Source organism: Oncorhynchus clarkii, chromosome 13 (assembly GCF_045791955.1).
Source record: "Oncorhynchus clarkii lewisi isolate Uvic-CL-2024 chromosome 13, UVic_Ocla_1.0, whole genome shotgun sequence".
Lineage (NCBI taxonomy): Eukaryota > Metazoa > Chordata > Actinopteri > Salmoniformes > Salmonidae > Oncorhynchus > Oncorhynchus clarkii.
In genome coordinates, this window is record NC_092159.1 from 517,501 (window position 1) to 545,267 (window position 27,767).

The 27,767-nt window shown below is 42.4% G+C and overlaps 1 protein-coding gene across 1 annotated transcript in view; it reads right to left on the reverse strand.

The window, feature by feature from the left end:
- Nucleotides 1–27,767, reverse strand: part of LOC139424171 (unconventional myosin-XV-like) — a 136,730-nt gene that overhangs the window by 75,023 nt on the left and 33,940 nt on the right. The window contains exons 15-29 of the mRNA XM_071175854.1: nucleotides 25,959–26,072; nucleotides 15,074–15,132; nucleotides 14,852–14,975; nucleotides 14,021–14,116; nucleotides 13,261–13,392; nucleotides 12,929–13,054; nucleotides 12,057–12,289; nucleotides 11,595–11,765; nucleotides 10,585–10,702; nucleotides 5,645–5,820; nucleotides 5,212–5,296; nucleotides 4,983–5,036; nucleotides 3,493–3,574; nucleotides 2,963–3,093; nucleotides 1,243–1,338 (exon numbers count right to left, since the gene is read on the reverse strand). Of these exons, the coding sequence (XP_071031955.1) occupies nucleotides 1,243–1,338; nucleotides 2,963–3,093; nucleotides 3,493–3,574; nucleotides 4,983–5,036; nucleotides 5,212–5,296; nucleotides 5,645–5,820; nucleotides 10,585–10,702; nucleotides 11,595–11,765; nucleotides 12,057–12,289; nucleotides 12,929–13,054; nucleotides 13,261–13,392; nucleotides 14,021–14,116; nucleotides 14,852–14,975; nucleotides 15,074–15,132; nucleotides 25,959–26,072 (1,797 nt within the window). The remainder of the gene's footprint in view (nucleotides 1–1,242; nucleotides 1,339–2,962; nucleotides 3,094–3,492; nucleotides 3,575–4,982; nucleotides 5,037–5,211; nucleotides 5,297–5,644; nucleotides 5,821–10,584; nucleotides 10,703–11,594; nucleotides 11,766–12,056; nucleotides 12,290–12,928; nucleotides 13,055–13,260; nucleotides 13,393–14,020; nucleotides 14,117–14,851; nucleotides 14,976–15,073; nucleotides 15,133–25,958; nucleotides 26,073–27,767) is intronic.

Sequence of the window (27,767 nt, forward strand, 5' to 3'; positions counted from 1 at the left end):
ACAGTATGGTTCCATAGGGAAGTATGGTTCCATGTGACGACTCATGAGACCATAGGCCTACTGGTAAAATGCAGTGGGTACTTCAGGGTTACTCAGGGCAGAGCAAACTTCAGTTGGTGGTACAGTAAAAATTTTGGGAACCACTGTTCTAGAACGTAGTGTACAATGGACAGGGTTCTAAAGGTGGGTTCTACAGAGGGTTCTAGAGCATAGTGTACCATAGAAAGGGTTCTAAAGGTGAGTTTTAAATGTGGCTTCTAAAGGTTGGTTCTACAGAGGGTTCGAGATCGTAGTGTTCCATAGAGACAGTTCTAAAGGTGGGTTCTGCAGAGGGTTCTAGATCATAGTGTTCCATAGAGAGGGTTCTAAAGGTGAGTTTTAAATGTGGCTTCAAAAGGTGGGTTCTACAGAGGGTCCTAGATCATAGTGTTACATAGAGACAGGTCTAAAGGTGGGTTCTGCAGAGGGTTCTAGATCATAGTGTTCCATATAGAGTGTTCTAAAGGTGGGTTCTATAGAGGGTTCTAGATCGTAGTGTTCCATAGAGATGGTGCTAAAAGTGGGTTCTGCAGAGGGTTTTAGATCATAGTGTTCCATGGATAGGGTTCTAAAGGTGGGTTCTACAGAGGGTTCTAGATCGTAGTGTACCATAGAGAGGGTTCTAAAGATGGGTTCTACAGAGTGTTCTAGAGCATAGTACAACATAGAGAGGGTTCTAATGATGTGTTCTACAGAGGGTTCTAGAGCGTAGTGTACCATAGAGAGGGTTCTAAAGGTGGGTTCTACAGAGGGTTCTAGATTGTAGTGTACCATAGAGAGGGTTCTAAAGGTGGGTTCTACAGAGCGTTCTAGAGCATAGTGTACTATAGAGAGGGTTCTAAAGGTGGGTTCTACAGAGGGTTCTAGAGCGTAGTGTACCATAGAGTGGGTTCTAAAGGTGGATTCTACAGAGCGTTCTAGAGCGTAGTGTACCATAGAGTGGGTTCTAAAGGTGGGTTCTACAGAGCGTTCTAGAGCGTAGTGTACCATAGAGAGGGTTCTAAAGGTGGGTTCTACAGAGGGTTCTAGAGCGTAGTGTACCATAGAGTGGGTTCTAAAGGTGGGTTCTACAGAGCGTTCTAGAGCGTAGTGTACCATAGAGAGGGTTCTAAAGGTGGGTTCTACAGAGGGTTCTAGATCGTAGTGTACCATAGAGAGGGTTCTAAAGGTGGGTTCTACAGAGCGTTCCAGAGAGTAGTGTACCAGCATAAAGACGTCCACCGCTGGCTGATTCAGTTCCTCGTCCACCCGGGTCAGAGAGCGATCCAACGGAGCAAACAACATCCCAAACAAGGCTTCCTAAACACATCAACATGGGTTCACAACTGAACACTGAGCTCAACATCAACACACATCAACATGGGTTCAGAACTGAACACTGAGCTCAACATCAACACACATCAACATGGGTTCACAACTGAACACTGAGCTCAACATCAACACACATCAACATGGGTTCAGAACTGAACACTGAGCTCAACATCAACACACATCAACATGGGTTCACAACTGAACACTGAGCTCAACATCAACACACATCAACATGGGTTCACAACTGAACACTGAGCTCAACATCAACACACATCAACATGGGTTCACAACTGAACACTGAGCTCAACATCAACACACATCAACATGGGTTCACAACTGAACACTGAGCTCAACATCAACACACTTCACCATGGATTCACAACTGAACACTGAGCTCAACATCAACACACATCAACATGGGTTCAGAACTGAACACTGAGCTCAACATCAACACACTTCAACATGGATTCAGAACTGAACACTGAGCTCAACATCAACACACTTCAACATGGATTCAGAACTGAACACTGAGCTCAACATCAACACACATCAACATGGGTTCACAACTGAACACTGAGCTCAACATCAACACACATCAACATGGGTTCAGAACTGAACACTGAGCTCAACATCAACACACATCAACATGGGTTCACAACTGAACACTGAGCTCAACATCAACACACATCAACATGGGTTCAGAACTGAACACTGAGCTCAACATCAACACACATCAACATGGGTTCACAACTGAACACTGAGCTCAACATCAACACACATCAACATGGGTTCACAACTGAACACTGAGCTCAACATCAACACACATCAACATGGGTTCACAACTGAACACTGAGCTCAACATCAACACACATCAACATGGGTTCACAACTGAACACTGAGCTCAACATCAACACACTTCACCATGGATTCACAACTGAACACTGAGCTCAACATCAACACACATCAACATGGGTTCAGAACTGAACACTGAGCTCAACATCAACACACTTCAACATGGATTCAGAACTGAACACTGAGCTCAACATCAACACACTTCAACATGGATTCAGAACTGAACACTGAGCTCAACATCAACACACATCAACATGGGTTCACAACTGAACACTGAGCTCAACATCAACACACTTCACCATGGATTCACAACTGAACACTGAGCTCAACATCAACACACATCAACATGGATTCACAACTGAACACTGAGCTCAACATCAACATGGATTCACAACTGAACACTGAGCTCAACATCAACACACTTCATCATGGATTCACAACTGAACACTGAGCTCAACATCAACACACATCAACATGGGTTCACAACTGAACACTGAGCTCAACATCAACACACATCAACATGGGTTCAGAACTGAACACTGAGCTCAACATCAACACACATCAACATGGGTTCACAACTGAACACTGAGCTCAACATCAACACACATCAACATGGGTTCACAACTGAACACTGAGCTCAACATCAACACACATCAACATGGGTTCACAACTGAACACTGAGCTCAACATCAACATGGATTCACCAACTGAACACTGAGCTCAACATCAAACACGCGTTTTCATACCGGTGTGTTCTCACCCTGAAGATGGTCCTTATGTAGTGAGTGATGAGGTAGTTGTTGATGTTCAACGGTAGAGTCAGCTGAGGATCCACCTGGACCTTAGGGGCCTGGACCAGAGCTAGGCACTCAGAGTGGAGCTCCCTGCCACCTAGACACACAGAGAGATGTGAGGAGCTGGACCAGAGATAGCCACTCAGAGTGGAGCTCCCTGTCACCTAGACACACAGAGAGGTGTGAGGAGTTGGACCAGAGATAGACACTCAGAGTGGAGCTCCCTGCCACCTAGACACACAGAGAGATGTGAGGAGCTGGACCAGAGATAGACAGAGAGATGTGAGGAGCTGGACCAGAGCTAGACAGAGAGATGTGAGGAGCTGGACCAAAGCTAGACAGGGAGATGTGAGGAGCTGGACCAGAGACAGACACTCAGAGTGGAGCTCCCTGCCACCTAGACACCCAGAGAGGTGTGAGGATCTGGACCAGAGCTAGACAGAGAGATGGGAGGAGCTGGACCAGAGCTAGTGTGTTATTCAGGATAATTGCCTACCTGCGGTAGCCTGCAGCAGAAACCCCAACTCAGCAGGGATGGGCAGAGTTGTAACGTTCACCACTTCTCTGTTGGCCCGCTCCTACACAGAGGGGTTAGAGGTTAGAGGTCAGGGTCAGTCAAAGGTTCAGATCAAAGCTAGGGTGACCACATTTAAAACACTCAAATGAGGGACAATAGTATTCTATTATTCTGGTATTCTAGAATCCTAGTATTCCATTATTATAATATTATATTATTCTACTATTCCATTATTAGAATATTCTAGTATTCTAGTATTCCATTATTAGAATATTCTAGTATTCTAGTATTCCATTATTATAATATTCTACTATTCTAGTATTCTATTATCCTAGAATTCTTAGTATTCTAGTATTCTAGTATTCTGGTATTATAATATTCTAGTATTCTAGTACTCTATTATTCTAATACTCTAGTATTCCATTATTTTAATATTTTAACATTCTAATATTTTAACATTATTTTCAATGACGGCCTAGGAACAGTGGGTTAACTGCCTGTTCAGGGGCAGAACGACAGATTTGTATCTTGTCAGCTTGGGGGTTTGACCTTGCAACCTTCCGGTTACTAGTCCAACGCTCTAACCACTAGGAGACCCTGCTACCCGATATAACTATAATTCCATTTATCTAGTATTCTGTTATTCTAGTATTCTGTTATTCTAGTATTTTATTAATATATTATTTTAGTATTATAATATTATAATATTATATTATTCTAGTATCATAATGTTCTAATATTCTAGTGTACTATTATTCTAGTATTCCATTATTCCATTATTCTAGTATTCCATTATTCCATTATTCTAGTATTCCATTATTCCATTATTCTAGTATTCCATTATTCTAGTATTCCATTATTCTAGTATTCTGTTATTCTAGTATTTTATTATTCTAGTATTCCAGTATTCTAGTATTTTATTATTATATTATTCTAGTATTCTAATATTCTAATATTATATTATTCTAGTATTATAATGTTCTAATATTTTAGTGTACTATTATTCCATTATTCCATTATTCTAGTATTCTGTTATTCTAGTATTCTGTTATTCTAGTATTCTGTTATTCTAGTATTTTATTATTCTAGTATTCCAGTATTCTAGTATTCCTGTATTATATTTTTCCAACTCTCAACAGTAAGTTACCCTGACAGAGTTAGCAAAATTAACCCTCTCCCCCCCAAAGCGGCTGCCCATCCCTGATACACAGAATACATTTTCATCAGCGCAAGGTGATTGAAAGAGACTGGTTAGAATGTCTAACTGAAATACGGGACAAATCCACCTTTTTTCCCCACAGTTTACTGATGTCTGAATTTGTTGATGAAACCCGGGACATGATTGTTTGATTGCGGGACATGGGGTCAAAGGGTCAAAGTGCGGGACTGTCACGCACATTCCGGGACACGTGGTAATACTAATTAACCAATCAGAGGTGGAGTCAGAAGGAAAGGGACAAGGTCTTTACCTCCTCTATCCTCCTGAACTCCTCCTCGGCTCTCCTGATTGGCTCGATCTCCGCCTGAAAGGAACCCAAACATTAAACACTCATCACTCGATCCCTTCTGTTTCGGACCCTGGTGTGTGTGTGTGTGTGTGTGTGTGTGTGTGTGTGTGTGTGTGTGTGTGTGTGTGTGTGTGTGTGTGTGTGTGTGTGTGTGTGTGTGTGTGTGTGTCCGTCCGTGTGTGTGTGTTACCTTCACATAGCTTCGACGGTTGATGTAGAGCAACACGATGGAACGGAACTTGATGAGGTACTTCCTCTTCAGAGCAAACCTCTTCCTGTTTACAGAGAGACAGGGTCTGACTGGCTATTTAGAGAGAGACAAGCTCCGATAAACTGTTTTACAGAAAGACATGCTCTGATTGGCTGTTTACAGAGAGAGAGACAGGGTTTGATTGGACAAAACCATAAGAACTTTACAGAAGGAAAAAAGTGTGTGAGTGAGTGAGTGTGTGTGTGTGTGTGTGTGTGTGTGTGTGTGTGTGTGTGTGTGTGTGTGTGTGTGTGTGTGTACCTTGCCAGTTGTACTGTACAGAAGGTCTGTAGTTGAATCATGGTGTCTTAGTGGTGTGTGTGTGTGTGTGTGTGTGTGTGTGTGTGTGTGTGTGTGTGTGTGTGTGTGTTACCTTGCCAGGTATCCTCTACAGAAGGTCTGTAGATGAATCATGGTGTTTCGGAACTTGTTCCGTCTCTTCCTGATGAAGTACAGCCGTGTGTAGCGCTGCAGGGTCACGGCAGCCACGTGGAACACCAGATCACGCTTCCACTCCATCAGTTGGTACAGATCCTCCTTCAGGAACATCTACACATGGGGACACTAGATCACCCTTCCTCTCCTACAGCTCCTCCTTCAGGAACATCTACACATGGGGACACTAGATCACCCTTCCTCTCCAACAGCTGATACAGTTCCTCCTTCAGGAACATCTACACAATGGGACACTAGATCACCCTTCCTCTCCAACAGCTGGTACAGATCCTCCTTCAGGAACATCTACACATGGGGACACTAGATCACCCTTCCTCTCCTACAGCTGGTACAGCTCCTCCTTCAGGAACATCTACACATGGGGACACTAGATCACCCTTCCTCTCCTACAGCTCCTCCTTCAGGAACATCTACACATGGGGACACTAGATCACCCTTCCTCTCCAACAGCTCCTCCTTCAGGAACATCTACACATGGGGACACTAGATCACCCTTCCTCTCCAACAGCTGGTACAGCTCCTCCTTCAGGAACATCTACACAATGGGACACTAGATCACCCTTCCTCTCCTACAGCTCCTCCTTCAGGAACATCTACACATGGGGATCACTAGATTACCCTACCTCTCCTACAGCTCCTCCTTCAGGAACATCTACACAATGGGACACTAGATCACCCTTCCTCTCCAACAGCTGGTACAGTTCCTCCTTCAGGAACATCTACACAATGGGACACTAGATCACCCTTCCTCTCCAACAGCTCCTCCTTCAGGAACATCTACACAATGGGACACTAGATCACCCTTCCTCTCCTACAGCTCCTCCTTCAGGAACATCTACACATGGGGATCACTAGATTACCCTTCCTCTCCAACAGCTCCTCCTTCAGGAACATCTACACATGGGGATCACTAGATTACCCTACCTCTCCAACTTCGCAAGTCAGTTAAGAACAAATTCTTATTTACAATGACTACACGGGCCAAACTCGGGCGACGCTGGGACAATTGTGAGACGCAAAATGTGGAAAAAGTGAAGGGGTCTGAATACTTTCCGAAAGCTCTGTATACAGGAGGACATATGTCTGAATACGTATGTATGTATAAAGGAGGACACATGTTTGAATATGTATGTATACAGGAGGACCTATGTCTGAATACGTATGTATGTATACAGGAGGACATATGTCTGAATACGTATGTATGAATACAGGAGGACATATGTCTGGATACGTATGTATCTATACAGGAGGACACATGTCTGAATATGTATGTATGTATACAGGAGGACATGTGTCTGAATACGTATGTATGTATACAGGAGGACATGTGTCTGAATACGTATGTATGTATACAGGAGGACATATGTCTGGATACAGGAGGACATATGTCTCAATACAGGAGGACATATGTCTGAATATGTATGTATACAGGAAGACATATGTCTGAATACGTATGTATACAGGAGGACATATGTCTGAATATGTATGTATACAGGAGGACATATGTCTGAATACAGGAGGACATATGTCTGAATACAGGAGGACATATGTCTGAATACTTATGCATGTATACAGGAGGACAAATGTCTGAATACAGGAGGACATATGTCTGAATACAGGAGGACATATGTCTGAATACAGGAGGACATATATCTGAATACGTATGCATGTATACAGGAGGACATATGTCTGAATACAGGAGGACATATGTCTGAATACTTATGCATGTATACAGGAGGACATATGTCTGAATACAGGAGGACATATGTCTGAATACAGGAGGACATATGTCTGAATATGTATGTATGTATACAGGAGGACCTATGTCTGAATACGTATGTATGAATACAGGAGGACATGTGTCTGAATACGTATGTATGAATACAGGAGGACTTGTGTCTGAATACAGGAGGACATATGTCTGAATACGTATGTATGTATACAGGAGGACTTGTGTCTGAATACGTATGTATGTATACAGGAGGACATATGTCTGAATACAGGAGGACATATGTCTGAATATGTATGTATACAGGAGGACATATGTCTGAATACGTATGTATGTATACAGGAGGACATATGTCTGAATACGTATGTATGTATACAGGAGGACATGTGTCTGAATACTTATGTATGTATACAGGAGGACATATGTCTGTATACAGGAGGACCTATGTCTTTGTTAACCGTTCAACACAGAGTAGCCACATGTTCGCACTTCCTCCAATCGTTTGGAGAAAACTTCCTGTCTATTTTAATTCAGCCTTGTTCAATTCTAATCTTCATACTATAAAACAAAAAGATCAAATCATTCCAAGGAATTCTAAGCAAATCTTGTCTGCTAAATGAACTAGTGTAGCCCACAGCCATATGGCATAGCATTTGACCCTGCTGGTCATCTATGAACATTTGAACATCTTGGCCTTGTTCTGTTATAATTTCTACCCGGCACAGCCAGAAGAGGACTGGCCACCCCTCATAGCCTGGTTCCTCTCACGGTTTATAATCTCCACCCGGCACAGCCAGAAGAGGACTGGCCACCCCTCATAGCCTGGTTCCTCTCACGGTTTATAATCTCCACCCGGCACAGCCAGAAGAGGACTGGCCACCCCTCATAGCCTGGTTCCTCTCTAGGTTTATAATCTCCACCCGGCACAGCCAGAAGAGGACTGGCCACCCCTCATAGCCTGGTTCCTCTCTAGGTTTCTTCCTAGGTTCTGTCCTTTCTAGGGAGTTTTTCCTAGCCACCGTGCTTCTACACCTGCATTGCTTGCTGTTTGGGGTTTTAGGATGTGTTTCTGTACAGCACTTTGAGATATCAGCTGATGTAAGAAGGGCTATATAAATACATTTGATTTGATTTGATAGCCAGATCAGGGCCTAAGATGCTGTTCTTCTGAAATAGACTACATTTCCTTCATTATCATGTCTCTTTGGACCTAAAATCAATGTATTCAGTGTGATGGTGAAGGCTGTATCACATGGATGTATTAGACTTTTTAAAATGTAGAAGTTCCAATGACCAATCACCAGCGGACAAAATGTCATGACCGCCACAGCCCTACACATCGACTATTATATTGACCATAATTGTTCATCCAACGATTGTGATTTGTATCTTTGTTGACCAACATTCACAAGGCACTCGCACATCAGAGCAAGCTTTTTTTTGCAGGTGCATCGCAACAGTTGAACAAGAGGAATGAAAAAAAGATGAACGAAAAAGGAAACCGTGATCACTGATCTTTAATAAGCTTTGCGTATCGGCCTCACGGCCTTCGTCAGAGCTTTTTTTTTTTTTTTTAATTAGCACCTTTATGTAGACCACACCCACATCCGTTCCACGCATGGATAGGGGTTGGAGGATTGTGATTTGTTTTTATCTTTGTAGACCAGCCTGCGATACCCCAGCCCCTCATCTTCAAATTAATCATATGCAATGTATCTTATGAAGCCCCTTTTTCCATTAGCCATTTACAGTTACCCAACCTAAAACCACACAAAGCAAGCAATACCGAGCCACAGTGGATAGGAAGAACCAGGACGAACCTAGGAAGAACCAGGAAGAACCTAGGAAGAACCAGGAAGAACCAAGGAAGAACCAGGAAGAAGCTAGGAAGAACCAGGAAGAACCTAGGAAGAACCAGGAAGAACCTCGGAAGAACCAGGAAGATTCTAGGAAGAACCATATAGAACCTAGGAAGAACCAGGAAGAACCTAGGAAGAACCAGAAAGAAGCTAGGAAGAACCAGGAAGAACCTTGGAAGAACCTAGGAACAAACAGGAAGAATCTAGGAAGAACCTAGGAAAAAACAGGAAGAACCAGAAAGAATCTAGGAAAAAACAGAAATAACCTAGGAAGAACCATGAAGAACCTTGGAAGAACCAGGAAGAACCTAGGAAGCTCCTAGGAAGAACCAGGGAGAACCCTATAAAGGAAACAGGCTCTGAGGGGTGGCCAGTCCTCTTCTTCTCTTTTGGCAGCTCACCTTGGTAACTCCTACTTGGTATGTTCCAGATTTAAAAGGACAGATAATCTTAACACAGCCCCCACCCCTCCTCAACTTGGTAACTCCTACTTGGTATGTTCCAGGTTTAACAGGACAGAGTTCATAGATCATCTCAACACAGCCTCCTCACCTTGGTAACTCCTACTTGGTATGTTCCAGATTTAAAAGGACAGATCATCTCAACACCCCCCCTCCTCACCTTGGTAACTCCTACTTGGTATGTTCCATGTTGAACAGGACAGAGTTTATAGATCATCTCAACACAGCCCCCCCCCACCCCTCCTCACCTTGGTAACTCCTGCTTGGTATGTTCCAGATTTAACAGGACAGTCATCTCAACACAGCCCCCCCCCACCTTGGTAACTCCTACTTGGTATGTTCCAGGTTTAACAGGACAGAGTTCATAGATCATCTCAACACAGCCTCCTCACCTTGGTAACTCCTACTTGGTATGTTCCAGATTTAAAAGGACAGATCATCTCAACACCCCCCCTCCTCACCTTGGTAACTCCTACTTGGTATGTTCCATGTTGAACAGGACAGAGTTTATAGATCATCTCAACACAGCCCCCCCCCCCCCCCCCCCCCCTCCTCCTCACCTTGGTAATCCTACTTGGTATGTTCCAGGTTTAACAGGACAGAGTTTATGGATCATCTCAACACAGCCAACCCCCCTCCTCACCTTGGTAACTCCTACTTGGTATGTTCCAGATTTAACAGGACAGATCATCTCAACACAGCCACCCCCCCCCCTCCTCCTCATCTTGGTAACTTCTACTTGGTTTGTTCCATGTTGAACAGTACAGAGTTTATGGATCATCTCAACACAGCCAACCCCACTCCTCACCTTGGTAACTCCTACTTGGTATGTTCCAGGTTTAACAGGACAGAGTTTATGGATCATCTCAACACAGGTCTCCCCGTCCGCTGGAGGTACCTCCTTCAGACACAGTAACGCCTTGTACCTGAGGAGCACACACACACTTTATCTGTAGTACAGCAACACCGTTCCTGGTCTCTTGAAGATATCCTGGACAACACTGGTCTCAGACCAGGGGAAGTACCGCCTCCTAGGAGACCACAGGAGAGATTAATGGACAACACTGGTCTCAGACCAGAGGAAGAACCACCTCCTAGGAGACCACAGGAGAGATTCATGGACAACACTGGTCTCAGACCAGGGGGAGTACCACCTCCTAGGAGACCACAGGAGAGATTCATGGACAACACTGGTCTCAGACCAGGGGAAGTATCACCTCCTAGGAGACCACAAGAGAGATTCATGGACAACACTGATCTCAGACCAGAGGAAGTACCACCTCCTAGGAGACCACAGGAGAGATTCATGGACAACACTGATCTCAGACCAGAGGAAGTACCACCTATTGGAAGACTAAAGAAGTGATTCATGGACAACACTGATATCAGACCAGAGGAAGTACCACCTCCTAGGAGACCACAGGAGAGATTCATGGACAACACTGATCTCAGACCAGAGGAAGTACCACCTCCTAGGAGACCACAGGAGAGATTCATGGACAACACTGATCTCAGACCAGAGGAAGTACCACCTCTTGGAAGACTAAAGAAGTGATTCATGGACAACACTGGTCTCAGACCAGAGGAAGTATCACCTCTTGGAAGACTAAAGAAGTGATTCATGGACAACACTGATCTCAGACCAGAGGAAGTATCACCTCTTGGAAGACTAAATAAGTGATTAATGGACAACACTGGTCTCAGAGGACGAGCTGCCCTGAACAACAGAGAGCTATGGCATATTATTAGTCTGGGCCACCAAAAGCAAGTAAGTGAGTGATGCCACTAAAGGCTGTGACTTCCTGTCATGTGACCCACCTGTTGAGGAATTGGTAGAAGGGTATTCTGATTGGGTATCCCTCCTTCCTGATTCGTATGGTCTCCAGGATACCAGAGTAACGTAGCTGAGTCATCACCAGCTCCGTCTCAAACTGGCCCGGCTCCTTGTGCTGGTTTGGCTTGATGCAACGTACAAAGTACGGGTTACATCTGTAGAGACACACTTAGAATGTAAAACCTTTAACCTTAGCATGAGGAACGTAGAACCCTAGAATGCTGTACTCAGAACTCTAGAACCCCAGAACTCGGAAGCCCAGAACCCTAGAATTAGAACCATAGAATGCTGGACAGGATCTAGTCTTCAAAATTCTAGAGCACCAATTGGGCACACACTGGTTGAATCAACGTTGTTTCCATGTCATTTCAACGTGGAATAGACATCGAATTGTCCGTGCCCAGTGGGTAGGCAGTATATAACCCAGGACCCCCTAGAACCCTGACCTCTCCATCTTCTCCACCAGGTCCTGCAGACTGCTCTGGAACTTGGCGCTGACGGTGTTGCCGGCGAGGCGGCGGGCGGTGGAGCCCCTCCTGGCGGCAGAACGCTGCTGAGACGCCAGCCCCTCACTGTGTTGGAGGAACAGGTTGGACACCATGCGGTTCTTACTCCTACTGAACAGCTCCAGAACGTCCTGACGCACCAGGTCAAAGTTCTTATGGAGGAACTTATGCACCTAGAACAGGGGGAGGGGAGATAATGTTAGGAGGACATCAACAGGGGGAGGGGAGATAATGTTAGGAGGACATCAACAGGGGGAGGGGAGATAATGTTAAGAGGACATCAACAGGGTAAGATAATGTTAGGAGAACATCAACAGGGGGATGGTAGATAATGTTAGGAGGACATCAACAGGGGGATGGTAGATAATGTTAGGAGGACATCAACAGGGGGAGGGTAGATAATGTTAGGAGGACATCAACAGGGGGATCGTAGATAATGTTAGGTGGACATCAACAGGGGGAGGATAGAATTGATTCTATTATTACTTCAGGTGTGTGTGTGTGTGTCTGTGTGTCTGTGTGTGTGTGTGTGTGTGTGTGTGTGTGTGTGTGTGTGTGTGTGTGTGTGTGTGTGTGTGTGTGTGTGTGTGTGTGTGTGTGTGTGTGTGTGTGTGTGTGTGTGTGTGTGTGTGTGTGTGTGTGTGTGTCTGTGTGCGTGTGTGTGTGTGTGTGTGTGTGTGTGTGTGTGTGTGTGTGTGTGTGTGTGTGTCTATGTGCGTGCGTGCGTGCGTGCGTGCGTGTGTGTGTGTGTGTGTGTGTGTGTGTGTGTGTGTGTGTGTGTGTGTGTGTGTGTGTGTGTGTGTGCTTTTTACTTGGTATGTGACTTTCCCAGCGTAGTGTTTCAGTGTGAACTCTGGGAGGGGCATCTTTGGCCGGGCATACAGATCGCTGTTCCCGTGGTGATAGTTGCACTTCTGGAGGAAGGTGTGGTCTGTCGCCTTGTCAACAGGACAACAGGAACAGGAAGTTACACTCCGGAGTCACAGAGTTACGGGACTAGTGCTGTCTCTAACTCGCGTAGTTGGTCCACGTTATTTAAAATTCTTCCTTCATTTAAGCAAAGACTTCTGGGATATTAGAATTCTATTTTCTTTACCTTTGTTTATGTTCAACCTAGGTAACACACAGGAAGTGACGTGGCTACCTGGGGGAAGCCGCACTGGTCATCCAGGATCCTCAGTATCCCATGAGGCTTAGCGGCGATGAGGTTGATGACGGCCTGGTTGTCGCTGAAGGGAAGCTCTTGCCAGCTGATCTGCTCCCGGATGTACTCCTCCTGCAGGAAACAGCAGATATACCGGCTCAGAACACGGACGCCATTTTGGGTCAAGGCCCATAGGTTATAATGGAGGGCATGGCTTCATATGTGCCTGGAGTCATGCCAGTTGCACCGTGAAATGGCTTATTTACAAAACCCTTAACCAACGATGCAGTTTTAAGAAATAGAGTTAAGAAAATATTTACTAAATAAACTAAAGATTTAAATAAAAAAAAAACTTTTTAAATAAAAAGTAACACAATAAAATAACAATACCGAGGCTATATACAGGGGGGTAGCAGTACAGAGTCAATGTTCAGGGAAACAGGTAGGTCACAGTCATTTGGGGGAGGGGGTGTCAATGTAAATGTAAATGTCAATATTTGATTATTTGTTCAGCAGTCGTATGGCAGTAGAAGACAGGTGCCATTTTGTGTCCAGGCTCATGTGTTTTTAATGGAGGCTGTGGCTCAGTGTGTTGCCAGTTGCAGTCAGAAACAACCTCCATACTTACTCAAACAAAGGAAACAACAGCCACACTGGCTCAGAACACAGGCGCCATTTTGTGTCCAGGCCCATGTGTTTGTTTGGAGGGTGTAGCTCAGTGTGTGGCTCAGTGTGTTGCCAGTTGCACTGACTGACTGACCTGCTCCTCCCTGAAGATGATCTTGTTGAAGTAGAACTGCAGTGTCTCGTTGGCATAGTTGATACACAGCTGCTCAAAACTGTTGAATAACAGATCCTATGGAGAGAGAGAGAGAGAGAGAGAGAGAGAGAGGGAGAGAGAGAGAGAGAGAGAGAGAGAGAGAGAGGGGGGATACACACAGAGAGAGAGAGAGAGAGAGGATACACAGAGAGAGAGAGAGAGAGAGAGGGGGATACAGAGAGAGAGAGAGAGAGAGAGAGAGAGGGGGGATACAGAGAGAGAGAGAGAGGGGGGTAGGGATACAGAGAGAGAGAGGGGGGGATACAGAGAGAGAAAGAGAGTGAGAGAGGGGATACAGAGAGAGAGAGAGAGAGAGGGGGGGATACAGAGAGAGAAAGAGAGAGAGAGAGGGGATACACAGAGAGAGAGAGAGAGAGAGAGAGAGAGAGAGAGGATACACAGAGAGAGAGAGAGAGGATACAGAGAGAGAGAGAGAGAGAGAGAGAGAGAGAGGGAGAGAGAGAGAGAGAGAGAGAGAGAGGATACCCAGAGAGAGAGAGAGAGAGAGAGAGAGAGAGAGGGGGGATACAGAGAGAGAGAGAGAGAGAGAGGATACACAGAGAGAGAGAGAGAGAGAGAGAGAGAGGATACACAGAGAGAGAGACAGAGAGAGAGAGAGAGAGGGGGGATACAGAGAGAGAGATAGAGAGAGGATACACAGAGAGAGAGAGAGAGACAGAGACAGAGAGAGGAAAAGTAAAGCTTGGTAAAGTTGGCTAAAGTAGAAACTGATGGAAACTGGAAACAGACTGTGTGTGTGTGAGAAGCAACCTCGAAGCCGTATATGTCCAGTATAGAGATGGACAGAGCCTCGTTGCGAGGATAGACCCGCCCATTTATCTTCTCGGTCAGCCAATGAAACAGCAGCGAGTACAGGATCTTAGCAACAGCGTCTCTATGGAAACAGACACGCTGTAGTACAGGTCCAATAGAAGATGCCGGAGGTTAGAACAATACACACACACAAATACACAGACAGACAGAAGCACACACCTGGCATCCACGGCACTCTCCACTGTCAGGGGAGTGTAGATCTTCTCCCGGACTGTATCCTGTAGAGTCAAAGGTCACACAGAGACAGAGACACAGACAGACAGACAGACAGACGATGAGAAGAGGAAGTGACCGTGATGTAGCAGATGTAATGTAGTAGATGTAGTAACTGTGATGTAGTAGAGGTAATGTAGTAGATGTAGTAATTGTGATATAGTAGAGGTAATGTAGTAGATGTAGTAACTGTGATGTAGTAGAGGTAATGTAGTAGATGTAGTAATTGTGATGTAGTAGAGGTAATGTAGTAGATGTAGTAACTGTGATGTAGTAGATGTAATGTGTTAGTAGTAGATGTTGCAACTATAATGTAGTAGAGGTAATGTATTAGATGTAGTAACTGTGATGTAGTAGAGGTAATGTAGTAGATGTAGTAACTGTGATGTAGTAGAAGTAATGTAGTAGATGTAGTAAACATGATGTAATAGAGGTAATGTAGTAGATGTAGTAACTGTGATGTAGTAACTGTGATGTAGTAGATGTAATGTGTTAGTAGTAGATGTTGCAACTATAATGTAGTAGAGGTAATGTATTAGATGTAGTAACTGTGATGTAGTAGAGGTAATGTAGTAGTAGTTGATGTAGCAACCATGATGTAGTAGAGGTAATGTAGTAGTAGCATATGTGGTAACTGTGATGTAGTAGAGGTAATGTAGTAGATGTAGCAACCATGATGTAGTAGAGGTAATGTAGTATAGGTAGTAACCATGATGTAGTAGAGGTAATGTAGTAGATGTAGTAACCATGATGTAGTAGAGGTAATGTGTTAGTAGTAGATGTTGCAACTATAATGTAGTAGAGGTAATGTATTAGATGTAGTAACTGTGATGTAGTAGAGGTAATGTAGTAGTAGTTGATGTAGCAACCATAATGTATTAGAGGTAATGTAGTAGTAGCAGATGTGGTAACTGTGATGTAGTAGAGGTAATGTAGTAGATGCAGTAACCATGATGTAGTAGAGGTAATGTAGTAGATGTAGTAACCATGGTGTAGTAGAGGTAATGTATTAAAAGTATATGTAGTAAACATGATGTAGTAGAGGTAATGTGTTAGTAGTAGATGTTGCAACTATAATGTAGTAGAGGTAATGTATTAGATGTAGTAACTGTGATGTAGTAGAGGTAAGGTATTATTATTAGATGCAGTAACTGTTATGTAGTAGAGGTAATGTAGTAGATGTAGTAACCATGATGTAGTAGAGGTAATGTAGTAGATGTAACCATGCTGTAGTAGAGGTAATGTATTAGTAGTAGATGTAGTAACTGTGATGTTGTAGAGGTAATGTAGTAGATGTAGTAACTGTGATGTAGTAGAGGTAGTGTATTAGTAGTATTGTAGTTCTTACTGTGACTGTGTGTGATATAGTAGAGGTAATGTAGCAGGAGTAGATGTAGCAACCGTGATGTAGTAGAGGTCATGTATTAATAGTAGATGTAGTAACCATGATGTAGTAGAGGTAATATATTAGTAGTAGATAATGTGGTAGTGTGTGTGATATAGTAGAGGTAATGTGGTAGTGTAGTTCTGACCATGACTTTGTGTGTGATACAGTAGATGTAATGTGGTAGTGTAGTTCTGACCCTAAGGTAATGTAGTAGTGTAGTTCTGACCATGACTTTGTGTGTGATACAGTAGATGTAATGTGGTAGTGTAGTTCTGACCCTAAGGTAATGTGGTTGTGTAGTTCTGACCATGAATTTGTGTTTGATAGAGTAGAGGTAATGTAGTATTGTAGTTCAGACCGTGACTTTGTGTGTGATACAGTAGATGTAATGTAGTAGTGTAGTTCTGACCATGACTTTGTGTGTGATAGAGTAGAGGTAATGTAGTATTGTAGTTCTGACCATGACTTTGTGTGTGATAGAGTAGAGGTAATGTAGTATTGTAGTTCTGACCATGACTTTGTGTGTGATACAGTAGATGTAATGTGGTAGTATAGTTCTGACCATGACTTTGTGTGTGATAGAGTAGAGGTAATGTAGTAGTGTAGTTCTGACCATGACTTTGTGTGTGATAGAGTATAGGTAATGTAGTATTGTAGTTCTGACCATGACTTTGTGTGTGATACAGTAGATGTAAGGGAATACCCCCCTGATTTGTACAAAAATGAATGTCAAAATATTGGCATTGGACAAACCATGTACACGATGTCCAATACCACCCAAAGCGGCGTTGATTCGTGCAAAGAATATGGCAAATGCCATATGGCAATTGCCAATTGTAACACCTCAAAAATCCAACAGGGGGCGAGTGCGCTCCACCTGGGTTTTTCATATTGGAAATGCAACCCAAGTCAACATCCAAAAGAAAAATTTTGAAAAAATGATATTTTTTTCAAAAACTTTTTACCCCTTAAAAAAGTGCTTTCTGGGCCTTTTTTCGAATTTCTTTCGCTTTTTTTGTCAATTACACATGTGTAAGAACTGTATGAATATACTTTTGTCCAATTTTGATATCAAATTTTTTTTTTTTTTAATTACATGCGCATAAGGCATATGTTTTGTCCATTTGCAATATGATTTCATAGGAAGTCAAAAGTCAAAAGTCAAAAATGTCAAAATTTGGTAAAAAACTTCACACATCCTTAAAAAAGTGCTTTCTGGACCGTTTTTCAAAATTCTTTCAATTTTTATGTCAATTACACATGTATAAGAACTTTATCTACATACTTTAGTCATACTTTATTATCATTTTTTTTTTTTTTTTTTTACTAGTGCATAAGGCATATGTTTTCTCCATTTGGAATATGATTTCATAGGAAGTCAAAAGTCAAAGTCAAAAGTAACGATTTTCCTCCGTGCAACTGGTGATCTGAAATGTGCAACTGGTGATCTGAAATGTGCAACTGGTGATCTGAAATGTGCAACTGGTAACCCAAAAAAAAATAATTTGATTCTATGTTTCCTTACTTTTTCAAAGTCACTGTGCATTTGCAATATGTTTTAATGGGCAGGTACCATCACGAATTTGTCATGCTATAAAAATCCTGCAGGAATGTGAAATTGACTGGCCCGATGAACTCGGGATGGCTTTGCAGTGATTCTGGGTCATCTCAATCGCTCGTTTGGGTTGATTTCAGAATGTCGCTTTTGGTGATGTTTTTTCACTATAGAATCATATTGCAAATGCACGTGCAACTGCTCACCCCAAAAAAAAATGTTTAGATTTTTTTTGTTTATGTTTCCTTACTTTTTCAAAGTCACTGTGCATTTGCAATATGTTTTTTCACTATAGAATCATATTGCAAATGCACATGCAACTGGTCATCCCCCCAAAAAATGTTTAGATTTTTTTTGTTTATGTTTCCTTACTTTTTCAAAGTCACTGTGCATTTGCAATATGTTTTTTCACTATAAAATCATATTGCAAATGCACGTGCAACTGGTCATCCCCCCAAAAAAATTTTAGATTTTTTTTGTTTATTTTTCCTTACTTTTTCAAAGTCACTGTGCATTTGCAATATGTTTTTTCACTATAGAATCATATTGCAAATGCACATGCAACTGGTCATCCCCCCAAAAAAATTTTAGATTTTTTTTGTTTATGTTTCCTTACTTTTTCAAAGTCACTGTGCATTTGCAATATGTTTTTTCACTATAGAATCATATTGCAAATGCACATGCAACTGGTCATCCCCCCAAAAAAATTTTAGATTTTTTTTGTTTATGTTTCCTTACTTTTTCAAAGTCACTGTGCATTTGCAATATGTTTTTCACTATAGAATCATATTGCAAATGCACATGCAACTGGTCATCCCCCCAAAAAAATTTTAGATTTTTTTTGTTTATGTTTCCTTACTTTTTCAAAGTCACTGTGCATTTGCAATATGTTTTTTCACTATAGAATCATATTGCAAATGCACGTGCAACTGGTCATCCCCCCCAAAAAATTTTAGATTTTTTTTGTTTATTTACTTACTTTTTCAAAGTCACTGTGCATTTGCAATATGTTTTTTCACTATAGAATCATATTGCAAATGCACGTGCAACTGGTCATCCCCAAAAAAAAAATTTAGATTTTTTTTGTTTATTTTTCCTTACTTTTTCAAAGTCACTGTGCATTTGCAATATGTTTTTTCACTATAGAATCATATTGCAAATGCACATGCAACTGGTCATCCCCCCAAAAAAAAATTAGATTTTTTTTATGTTTCCTTACTTTTTCAAAGTCACTGTGCATTTGCAATATGTTTTTTCACTATAGAATCATATTGCAAATGCACATGCAACTGGTCATCCCCCCCAAAAAAATTTAGATTTTTTTTGTTTATGTTTCCTTACTTTTTCAAAGTCACTGTGCATTTGCAATATGTTTTTTCACTATAGAATCATATTGCAAATGCACGTGCAACTGGTCATCCCCCAAAAAAATTTTTAGATTTTTTTTGTTTATTTTTCCTTACTTTTTCAAAGTCACTGTGCATTTGCAATATGTTTTTTCACTATAGAATCATATTGCAAATGCACATGCAACTGGTCATCCCCCCCAAAAAATTTTAGATTTTTTTTGTTTATGTTTCCTTACTTTTTCAAAGTCACTGTGCATTTGCAATATGTTTTTTCACTATAGAATCATATTGCAAATGCACGTGCAACTGGTCACCCAAAAATAAAAATTTTGGATTTTTTTTGTTTATGTTTCCTTACTTTTTCAAAGTCACTGTGCATTTGCAATATGTTTCAATGGGCAGGTACCATCACGAATTTGTCATGCTCAAAATTTTTTAGATGTATTTTTTTTTGTTTCTTACTTTTTCAAAGTCACTGTGCATTTGCAATATGTTTTAAAGGGCAGGTACCATCACGAATTTGTCATGCTATAAAAATCTTGCAGGAATGTGAAATTGACTGGCCCGATGAACTCGGGATGGCTTTGCAGTGATTCTGGGTCATCTCAATCGCTCGTTTGGGTTGATTTCAGAATGTCGCTTTTGGTGATGTTTTTTAACTATAGGATCATATTGCAAATGTACAAGAGTCAAGTGGACAAGAGTCCATCAGTCAATTAGATATCATTCTAAACACCAAACTGATACAAACTGACACCAAACCCACTTTTTCCAACTCGTTTAGTAGCCAACTATTACATACTTCAGAGCTGGCCCAAAATTCACAACCCCTTCGGTTCAAACCATAAAAAAACCATAAAACACGTAGTTATGTTCTAGCTGCGGGTCCATTTCTTATGTTATGTGTTGGCCTAGCTGAGGCGACCCCGAATCCCAAGTTTCGGCTCGATAGGTCATTTGGTGTCCGAGAAAAACCCTAATTGGTGCTGAAAATCCACTATTTTCCAAGACTTGCTACGGGGTCCTTGAATGAGCTATTGGACAGAAACGTTGGGGTCTGTCTATATGGGCCGAGACGTTTGCAATGCACCTAGTCTTGCGACTCTGGGACATTTCTAAATGTCGTCATTTTCGTGATGCAAAAATGAATTGAAGTTATTTCAAATGTACGAGGCTGTTTCTCGGTCCGAGAACCTTCTAGAGCCACGTAACTCACCACGCACCATCTACGGGAGGTCTAGAACAGGTTTCTAAAGTTTCGGAACTCTAGGTCCGACGGTTCTTTTTTAGCTCCAACAAAGCTAACTATTGGAGCCACTGTCTGTCTCTACGCACCCCAATACGTCCCTCCTTCCAAGTTGTGTTTTAGTGTGATTTTTTTTTCCTTTGAATTTTTTTGGGAAAAATGACTGATTTACAGTTCATGGGGGTTGCCTAATCACACATATGAAGTTTTGGAAAGATCAGACTTTTTTAACCCTTCGAAACAGCCCCTAAGACACCAATTATGGCACTTCCGGTTGGCACAGGAAGTTATAAATCAACACATATCCTCATTGGGGTATGCTGTTACAGAATCCTGAGTTTTAAGTCCTTACGTTAAGAATTGACTGATCTACACAGGGTTGAATGCACTATGTCTATCAAACTGCATGCAGTGTATGGGTAAACACTTTTAGGGGCATTTTAACCACTTCCGGTTGGTCCAGGAAGCTTAGAATCAACACAGGTAGACCTCATAGTGGCCTGATGGACTGGTACCGAAGACAGGTTCATACGGCATTCATAACCCACATAGGCCTCAGGTTGAAATTAGGGGTGCAGGCAATGTATTCCTATGGGGAGAGATGACACTGTAATCTGTGAGATCAAAAAACACTGTTTTACTGTTAAGGGTTAATGCCACACGGTCAAGGTTAGGCTTGTTCAGATCGGGAGGACCTTAGGAACATTCATGTGGTGCAATTTTTCTTCTCACTCTAACGGTTCTCTCACTGTCACCCAAAAGCAAATGACATTGTGGTGCAGGCTTCATTTTGGGCCTACTATTCTAATGCTCGCTGCGCCTAGACCGAGCGAGCTACGGTCAAGCGGGATATCTCGCTGAACTCGGTACGGCCTAGGGATTATGGTAATGCCATTTCCTGCTCTCTGTGTCTTTAAGCACCGCACTTTATCACTCCATCCTTCCTGTGTGTGTGTGAGGGAGCTTTTCTTTGACATCTGTTGGGATTAATGACTGATTTACAGTTCAGAAGGGTTACCTAGTCACACATATGAAGTTTTGGAGAGATGTGACTTTTTTAACCCTTCGAAACAGAGAGTGTGACCCAATTAAAGGCACTTCCGGTTGGCACAGGAAGCTATAAGTAAACACATGTCTTGATTTACATAGCCACTTACAGAATCCCGAGTTTTAAGTCTTTACGTTAAGAATTGACTGATCTACACAGGGTTGAATGCACTATGTCTATCAAACTGCAGGCAGTGTATGGGTAAACACTTTTAGGGGCATTTTAACCACTTCCGGTTGCTCCAGGAAGCTTAGATTCGACACAGGTAGATCTCATAGTGGCCTGATGGACTGGTACCGAAGACAGGTTCATACGGCATTCATAACCCATATAGGCTTCAGGTTGAATTTTGTGGTGCAGGCAATGTATTCCTATGGGGAGAGATGTCACTGTAATCTGTGAGATCAAAAAACCCTGTTTTACTGTGAAGGGTTAATGCCACACGGTCAAGGTTAGGCTTGTTCAGATCGGGAGGACCTTAGGAACATTCATGTGGTGGAATTGTGCTTCTCACCCTAACGGTTCTCTCACTGCCACCCAAAATCAAATGACATTGTGGTGCAGGCTTCATTTTGGGCCTTCTTTTTTTCAAGTTTGCTGCACTCAGAACGAGCTACGGTCAAGCGGGGCGTCTCCTTGAACTCGGCACAGTCTGGAGACTATGGTGATGCCATTTTTTGTGTTGATTTCAGAATGCCATTTTGGTGATGGTCCCTCTCCGTTTAAACATATTGCAAATGTACAAAAGTCAACTAGCAAGTCAGTGTCCATCAGTCAATTAGATGTCATTATGACACCAAATGGATATCAATTGACACCAAACCCACTTTTTCCTACTCATTTAGTAGCCAACTATCACATATGTCAGAGCAGTCCCATAATTCACAGCGCCTTCGGTTTAAAACATAATAAAAAGGTAAAACACATAGTTACGTTCTAGCTGCGGGTCCAGTTCGGACATTATGTGAAGGCCTATGTGAGGCGACCCCGAATCCCGAGTTTCGGCTCGATAGGTCATTTGGTGTCCGAGAAAAACCCTAATTGGTGCTGAAAATCCACTTTTTTCCATGCCTTGCTACGGGGTCCTTGAACGAGCTATCGGACAGACACGTCGGAGTCCGTCTCTATGGGCCGAGCCGGTTTCAATGCACCTAGCCTTGCGTCTCTGAGACTTTTCTAAACGTCGTCATTTTCGTAATGGTCAAAATGAATTGAAGGTATTGCAAATGTACGAGGCTGTTTCTCGGTCCGAGAACCGTCTAGAGCCACGTAACTCACCACGCACCATCAACCGGAGGTCTAGAACAGGTTTCTAAAGTTTCGGAACTCTAGGTCTGACGGTTCTTTTTTAGCTCCAACAAAGCTAACTATTGCAGCCACTGTCTGTCTCTACGCACCCCAATACGTCCCTCCATCCAAGGTGTGTTTTAGTGTGATTTTTTTTTCCTTTGATTTTTTTTGGGAAAAATGACTGATTTACAGTTCATGGGGGTTGCCTAATCACACATATGAAGTTTTGGAAAGATCAGACTTTTTTAACCCCTCGAAACAGCCCCTGAGACACCAGTTATGGCACTTCCGGTTGGCACAGGAAGCTATAAATCAACACATATCCCCATTGGGGTATGCTGTTACAGAATCCTGAGTTTTAAGTCCTTACGTTAAGAACTGACTGATTTACACAGGGTTGAATGCACTATGTCTGTCAAACTGCAGGCAGGGTATGGGTAAACACTTTTAGGGGCATTTTAACCACTTCCGGTTGGTCCAGGAAGCTCAGAATCAACACAGGTAGACCTCATAGTGGCCTGATGGACTGGGACCGAAGACAGGTTCATACGGCATTCATAACCCATATAGACTTCAGGTTGAAATTAGGGGTGCAGGCAATGTATTCCTATGGGGAGAGATGACACTGTAATCTGTGAGATCAAAAAACACTGTTTTACTCTTAAGGGTTAATGCCACACGGTCAAGGTTAGGCTTGTACAGATCGGGAGGACCTTAGGAACATTCATGTGGTGGAATTTTTCTTCTCACCCTAACGGTTCTCTCACTGTCACTCAAAAGCAAATGACATTGTGGGGCAGGCTTCATTTTGGGCCTACTTTTCTAATGGTCGTTGCGCTTAGACCGAGCGAGCTACGGTCAAGCGGGATAGCTCGTTGAACTCAGCACAGTCTGGAGACTATGGTGATGCCATTTTTTGTGTTGATTTCCGAATGCCATTTTGGTGATGGTCCCTCTCCGTTTAAACATATTGCAAATGCACAAAAGTCAACTAGCAAGTCAGTGTCCATCAGTCAATTAGATGTCATTATGACACCAAACCCACTTTTTACTACTCATTTAGAAGCCAACTATCACATATGTCAGAGCAGTCCCATAATTCACAGCGCCTTTAGTTTAAAACATAATAAAAAGGTAAAACACATAGTTACGTTCTAGCTGCGGGTCCAGTTCGGACATTATGTGAAGTCCTATGTGAGGCGACCCCGAATCCCGAGTTTCGGCTCGATAGGTCATTTGGTGTCCGAGAAAAACCCTAATTGGTGCTGAAAATCCACTTTTTTCCATGCCTTGCTACGGGGTCCTTGAACGAGCTATCGGACAGAAACGTTGGGGTCTGTCTCTATGGGCCGAGCCGGTTTCAATGCACCTAGCCTTGCGTCTCTGAGACTTTTCTAAACGTCGTCATTTTCGTAATGGTCAAAATGAATTGAAGGTATTGCAAATGTACGAGGCTGTTTCTCGGTCCGAGAACCGTCTAGAGCCACGTAACTCACCACGCACCATCGACCGGAGGTCTAGAACAGGTTTCTAAAGTTTCGGAACTCTAGGTCTGACGGTTCTTTTTTAGCTCCAACAAAGCTAACTATTGCAGCCACTGTCTGTCTCTACGCACCCCAATACGTCCCTCCATTCAAGTTGTGTTTTAGTGTGATTTTTTTTTCCTTTGAATTTTTTGGGGAAAAATGACTGATTTACAGTTCATGGGGGTTGCCTAATCACATATATGAAGTTTTGGACAGATCAGACTTTTTTAACCCTTTGAAACAGCCCCTGAGACACCAATTATGGCACTTCCGGTTGGAACAGGAAGCTATAAATCACCACATATCCTCATTGGGGTATGCTGTTACAGAATCCTGAGTTTTAAGTCTTTACGTTAACAACTGAGTTATTTACGGAGGGTTTAGTATGTGTGTGTTATTTCAGAAAATCATAGAAAATCACAGAAATCTCGCAGAGCTCCGCAGCACACTTTAAAAAGATTCGTATGAACACCCTGCAACTGGATCTGTAACCGTTGAAAAAAAAAAACGCCTATTTGTGACCATTGCCAAGTTGTCATTGTTCCGTTTCTCTTAAATGACGATAGATAAATGGCTGGTTCTTTTTTTATTGACACCGGAGGCTCCTTGACTTTGACCTGAAGTGGAAAAATAATTTCTCTATTTCCATTTAGGACCTTTAATCCCAGAAAAACGGCCATAACTCAAAAACCGTCGAGGCCTAGACGCCATCTTGTTCGGGGCCAACTGCCCATTATGCCAAACCTACGCTCACCGAGTTTCGGCTTCGAAATATTTTCCGTTTTCGAGATAAGGCCCCGTCGTGATTCGTGATGTTTTGCCAAATTGCCATATGATTCCGTATGCCCTCTTGTGGGAAATTCCGGGATAGCGGAAAAACGGTCAAAAACTTGTTTATTTTATAAAACGGAAACCGAATGTCCGACAAAGTTCATTTGATGACTTCCCGGTAGGTCTGGCCCTACCGCACGGCCCGACGCCGACCGCGAATTTTACAAACGATTTCGGACGTCTAGTAAGGGACCGTACATTTGCAATATGGACTTTCTCACTGATCATACACGAAATGCCGAAACGTTCCCTTAAGGTATGTAATGTGGTAGTGTAGTTCTGACCCTAAGGTAATGTAGCATTGTAGTTCTGACCGTGACTTTGTGTGTGATAGAGTAGATGTAATGTAGTAGTGTAGTTCTGACCGTGACTTTGTGTGTGATACAGTAGATGTAATGTAGTAGTGTAGTTCTGACCGTGACTTTGTGTGTGATACAGTAGATGTAATGTAGTAGTGTAGTTCTGACCGTGACTTTGTGTGTGATATAGTAGAGGTAATGTAGTAGTGTAGTTCAGACCGTGACTTTGTGTGTGATATAGTAGAGGTAATGTAGTAGTGTAGTTTTGACCCTAAGGTAATGTGGTAGTGCAGTTCTGACCGTGACTTTGTGTGTGATGGCCTTCTTGAGTCCCTCAGGAGAGATCTGGAGTAGCTCAGCTACCACTCTGATCTCCTGATCACTGACCACCGTCGCGACCTCCTGGCCTTCAGCCTGTATTACAACAGGGTTAGGGTTACAGTGTTAGGGTTAGGGTTAGGGTTAGGGTCAGGGTTAGGGTTATATGGTTAAGGTCAGGGTTATTGGGTTAGGGTCAGGGTTATAGGGTTAGGGTCAGGGTTATTGGGTTAGGGTAATAGGGTTAGCAGCTCAGCTACCACTCTGATCTCCTGATCACTGACCACCGTCGCCACCACCTGGCCTTCAGCCTGTATTACAACAGGGATAGGGTTAGGGTTAAAGGGTTAGGGTTATAGGGTTAGGGTTATAGGGTTAATGTTATAGGGTTAGGGTTATAGGGTTAGGGTTATAGGGTTAGGGTTATAGGGTTATAGGGTTATAGGGTTATAGGGTTAGGGTTATAGGGTTATAGGGTTATAGGGTCAGGGTTAGGGTTATAGTGTTAGGGTTATAGGGTTAGGGTTATAGGGTTAGGGTTATAGGGTTAGGGTTATAGGGTCAGGGTCAGCGTTAGGGTTATAGGGTCAGGGTCAGCAATAGGGTTATAGGGTCAGGGTCAGCGTTAGGGTTATAGGGTTAGGGTTAGGGTTATAGGGTCAGGTTTAGGGTTATAGGGTCAGGGTCAGCGTTAGGGTTATAGGGTTAGGGTTAGGGTTATAGGGTCAGGTTTAGGGTTATAGGGTTAGGGTCAGCGTTAGGGTTATAGGGTTATAGGGTCAGGGTTATAGGGTTAGGTTTAGGGTTATAGGGTCAGGGTCAGCGTTAGGGTTATAGGGTTAGGGTTATAGGGTTATAGGGTTATAGGGTTATAGGGTTAGGGTTATAGGGTTATAGGGTTATAGGGTTATAGGGTTATAGGGTCAGGGTTATAGGGTTATAGGGTTATAGGGTAATAGGGTTATAGGGTTAGGGTTATAGGGTTGTAGGGTTATAGGGTTATAGGGTCAGGGTTATAGGGTTATAGGGTCATAGGGTCATAGGGTTATAGGGTTATAGGGTTATAGGGTTATAGGGTCAGGGTTATAGGGTTGTAGGGTTATAGGGTTATAGGGTTATAGGGTCAGGGTCAGCGTTAGGGTTATAGGGTTATAGGGTTATAGGGTTATAGGGTCAGGGTCAGCATTAGGGTTATAGGGTTATAGGGTTATAGGGTAATAGGGTTAGCAGCCTGTTTTACAGGAACACAGTCGAATACATGATATACCATATATGTTATACTGCCGTATAAAAACACACTGTTATATACATTAAATACACTATATACTGTATATTATACTGCAGTGTTAAAACACACTGTTATATACATTAAATACACTATATACTATATATTATACTGCAGTGGTAAAACACACTGTTATATACATTAAATACACTCTATACTGTATATTATAGTGCCATATAAAAACACACTGTTATATACATTAAATACACTATATACTGTATATTATAGTGCCATATAAAACACACTGTTATATACATTAAATACACTATATACTGTATATTATACTGCAGTGGTAAAACACACTGTTATATACATTAAATACACTATATACTGTATATTATACTGCAGTGGTAAAACACACTGTTATATACATTAAATACACTATATACTGTATATTATACTGCAGTGTTAAAACACACTGTTAAATACATTAAATACACTATATACTGTATATTATAGTGCCATATAAAAACACACTGTTATATACATTAAATACACTATATACT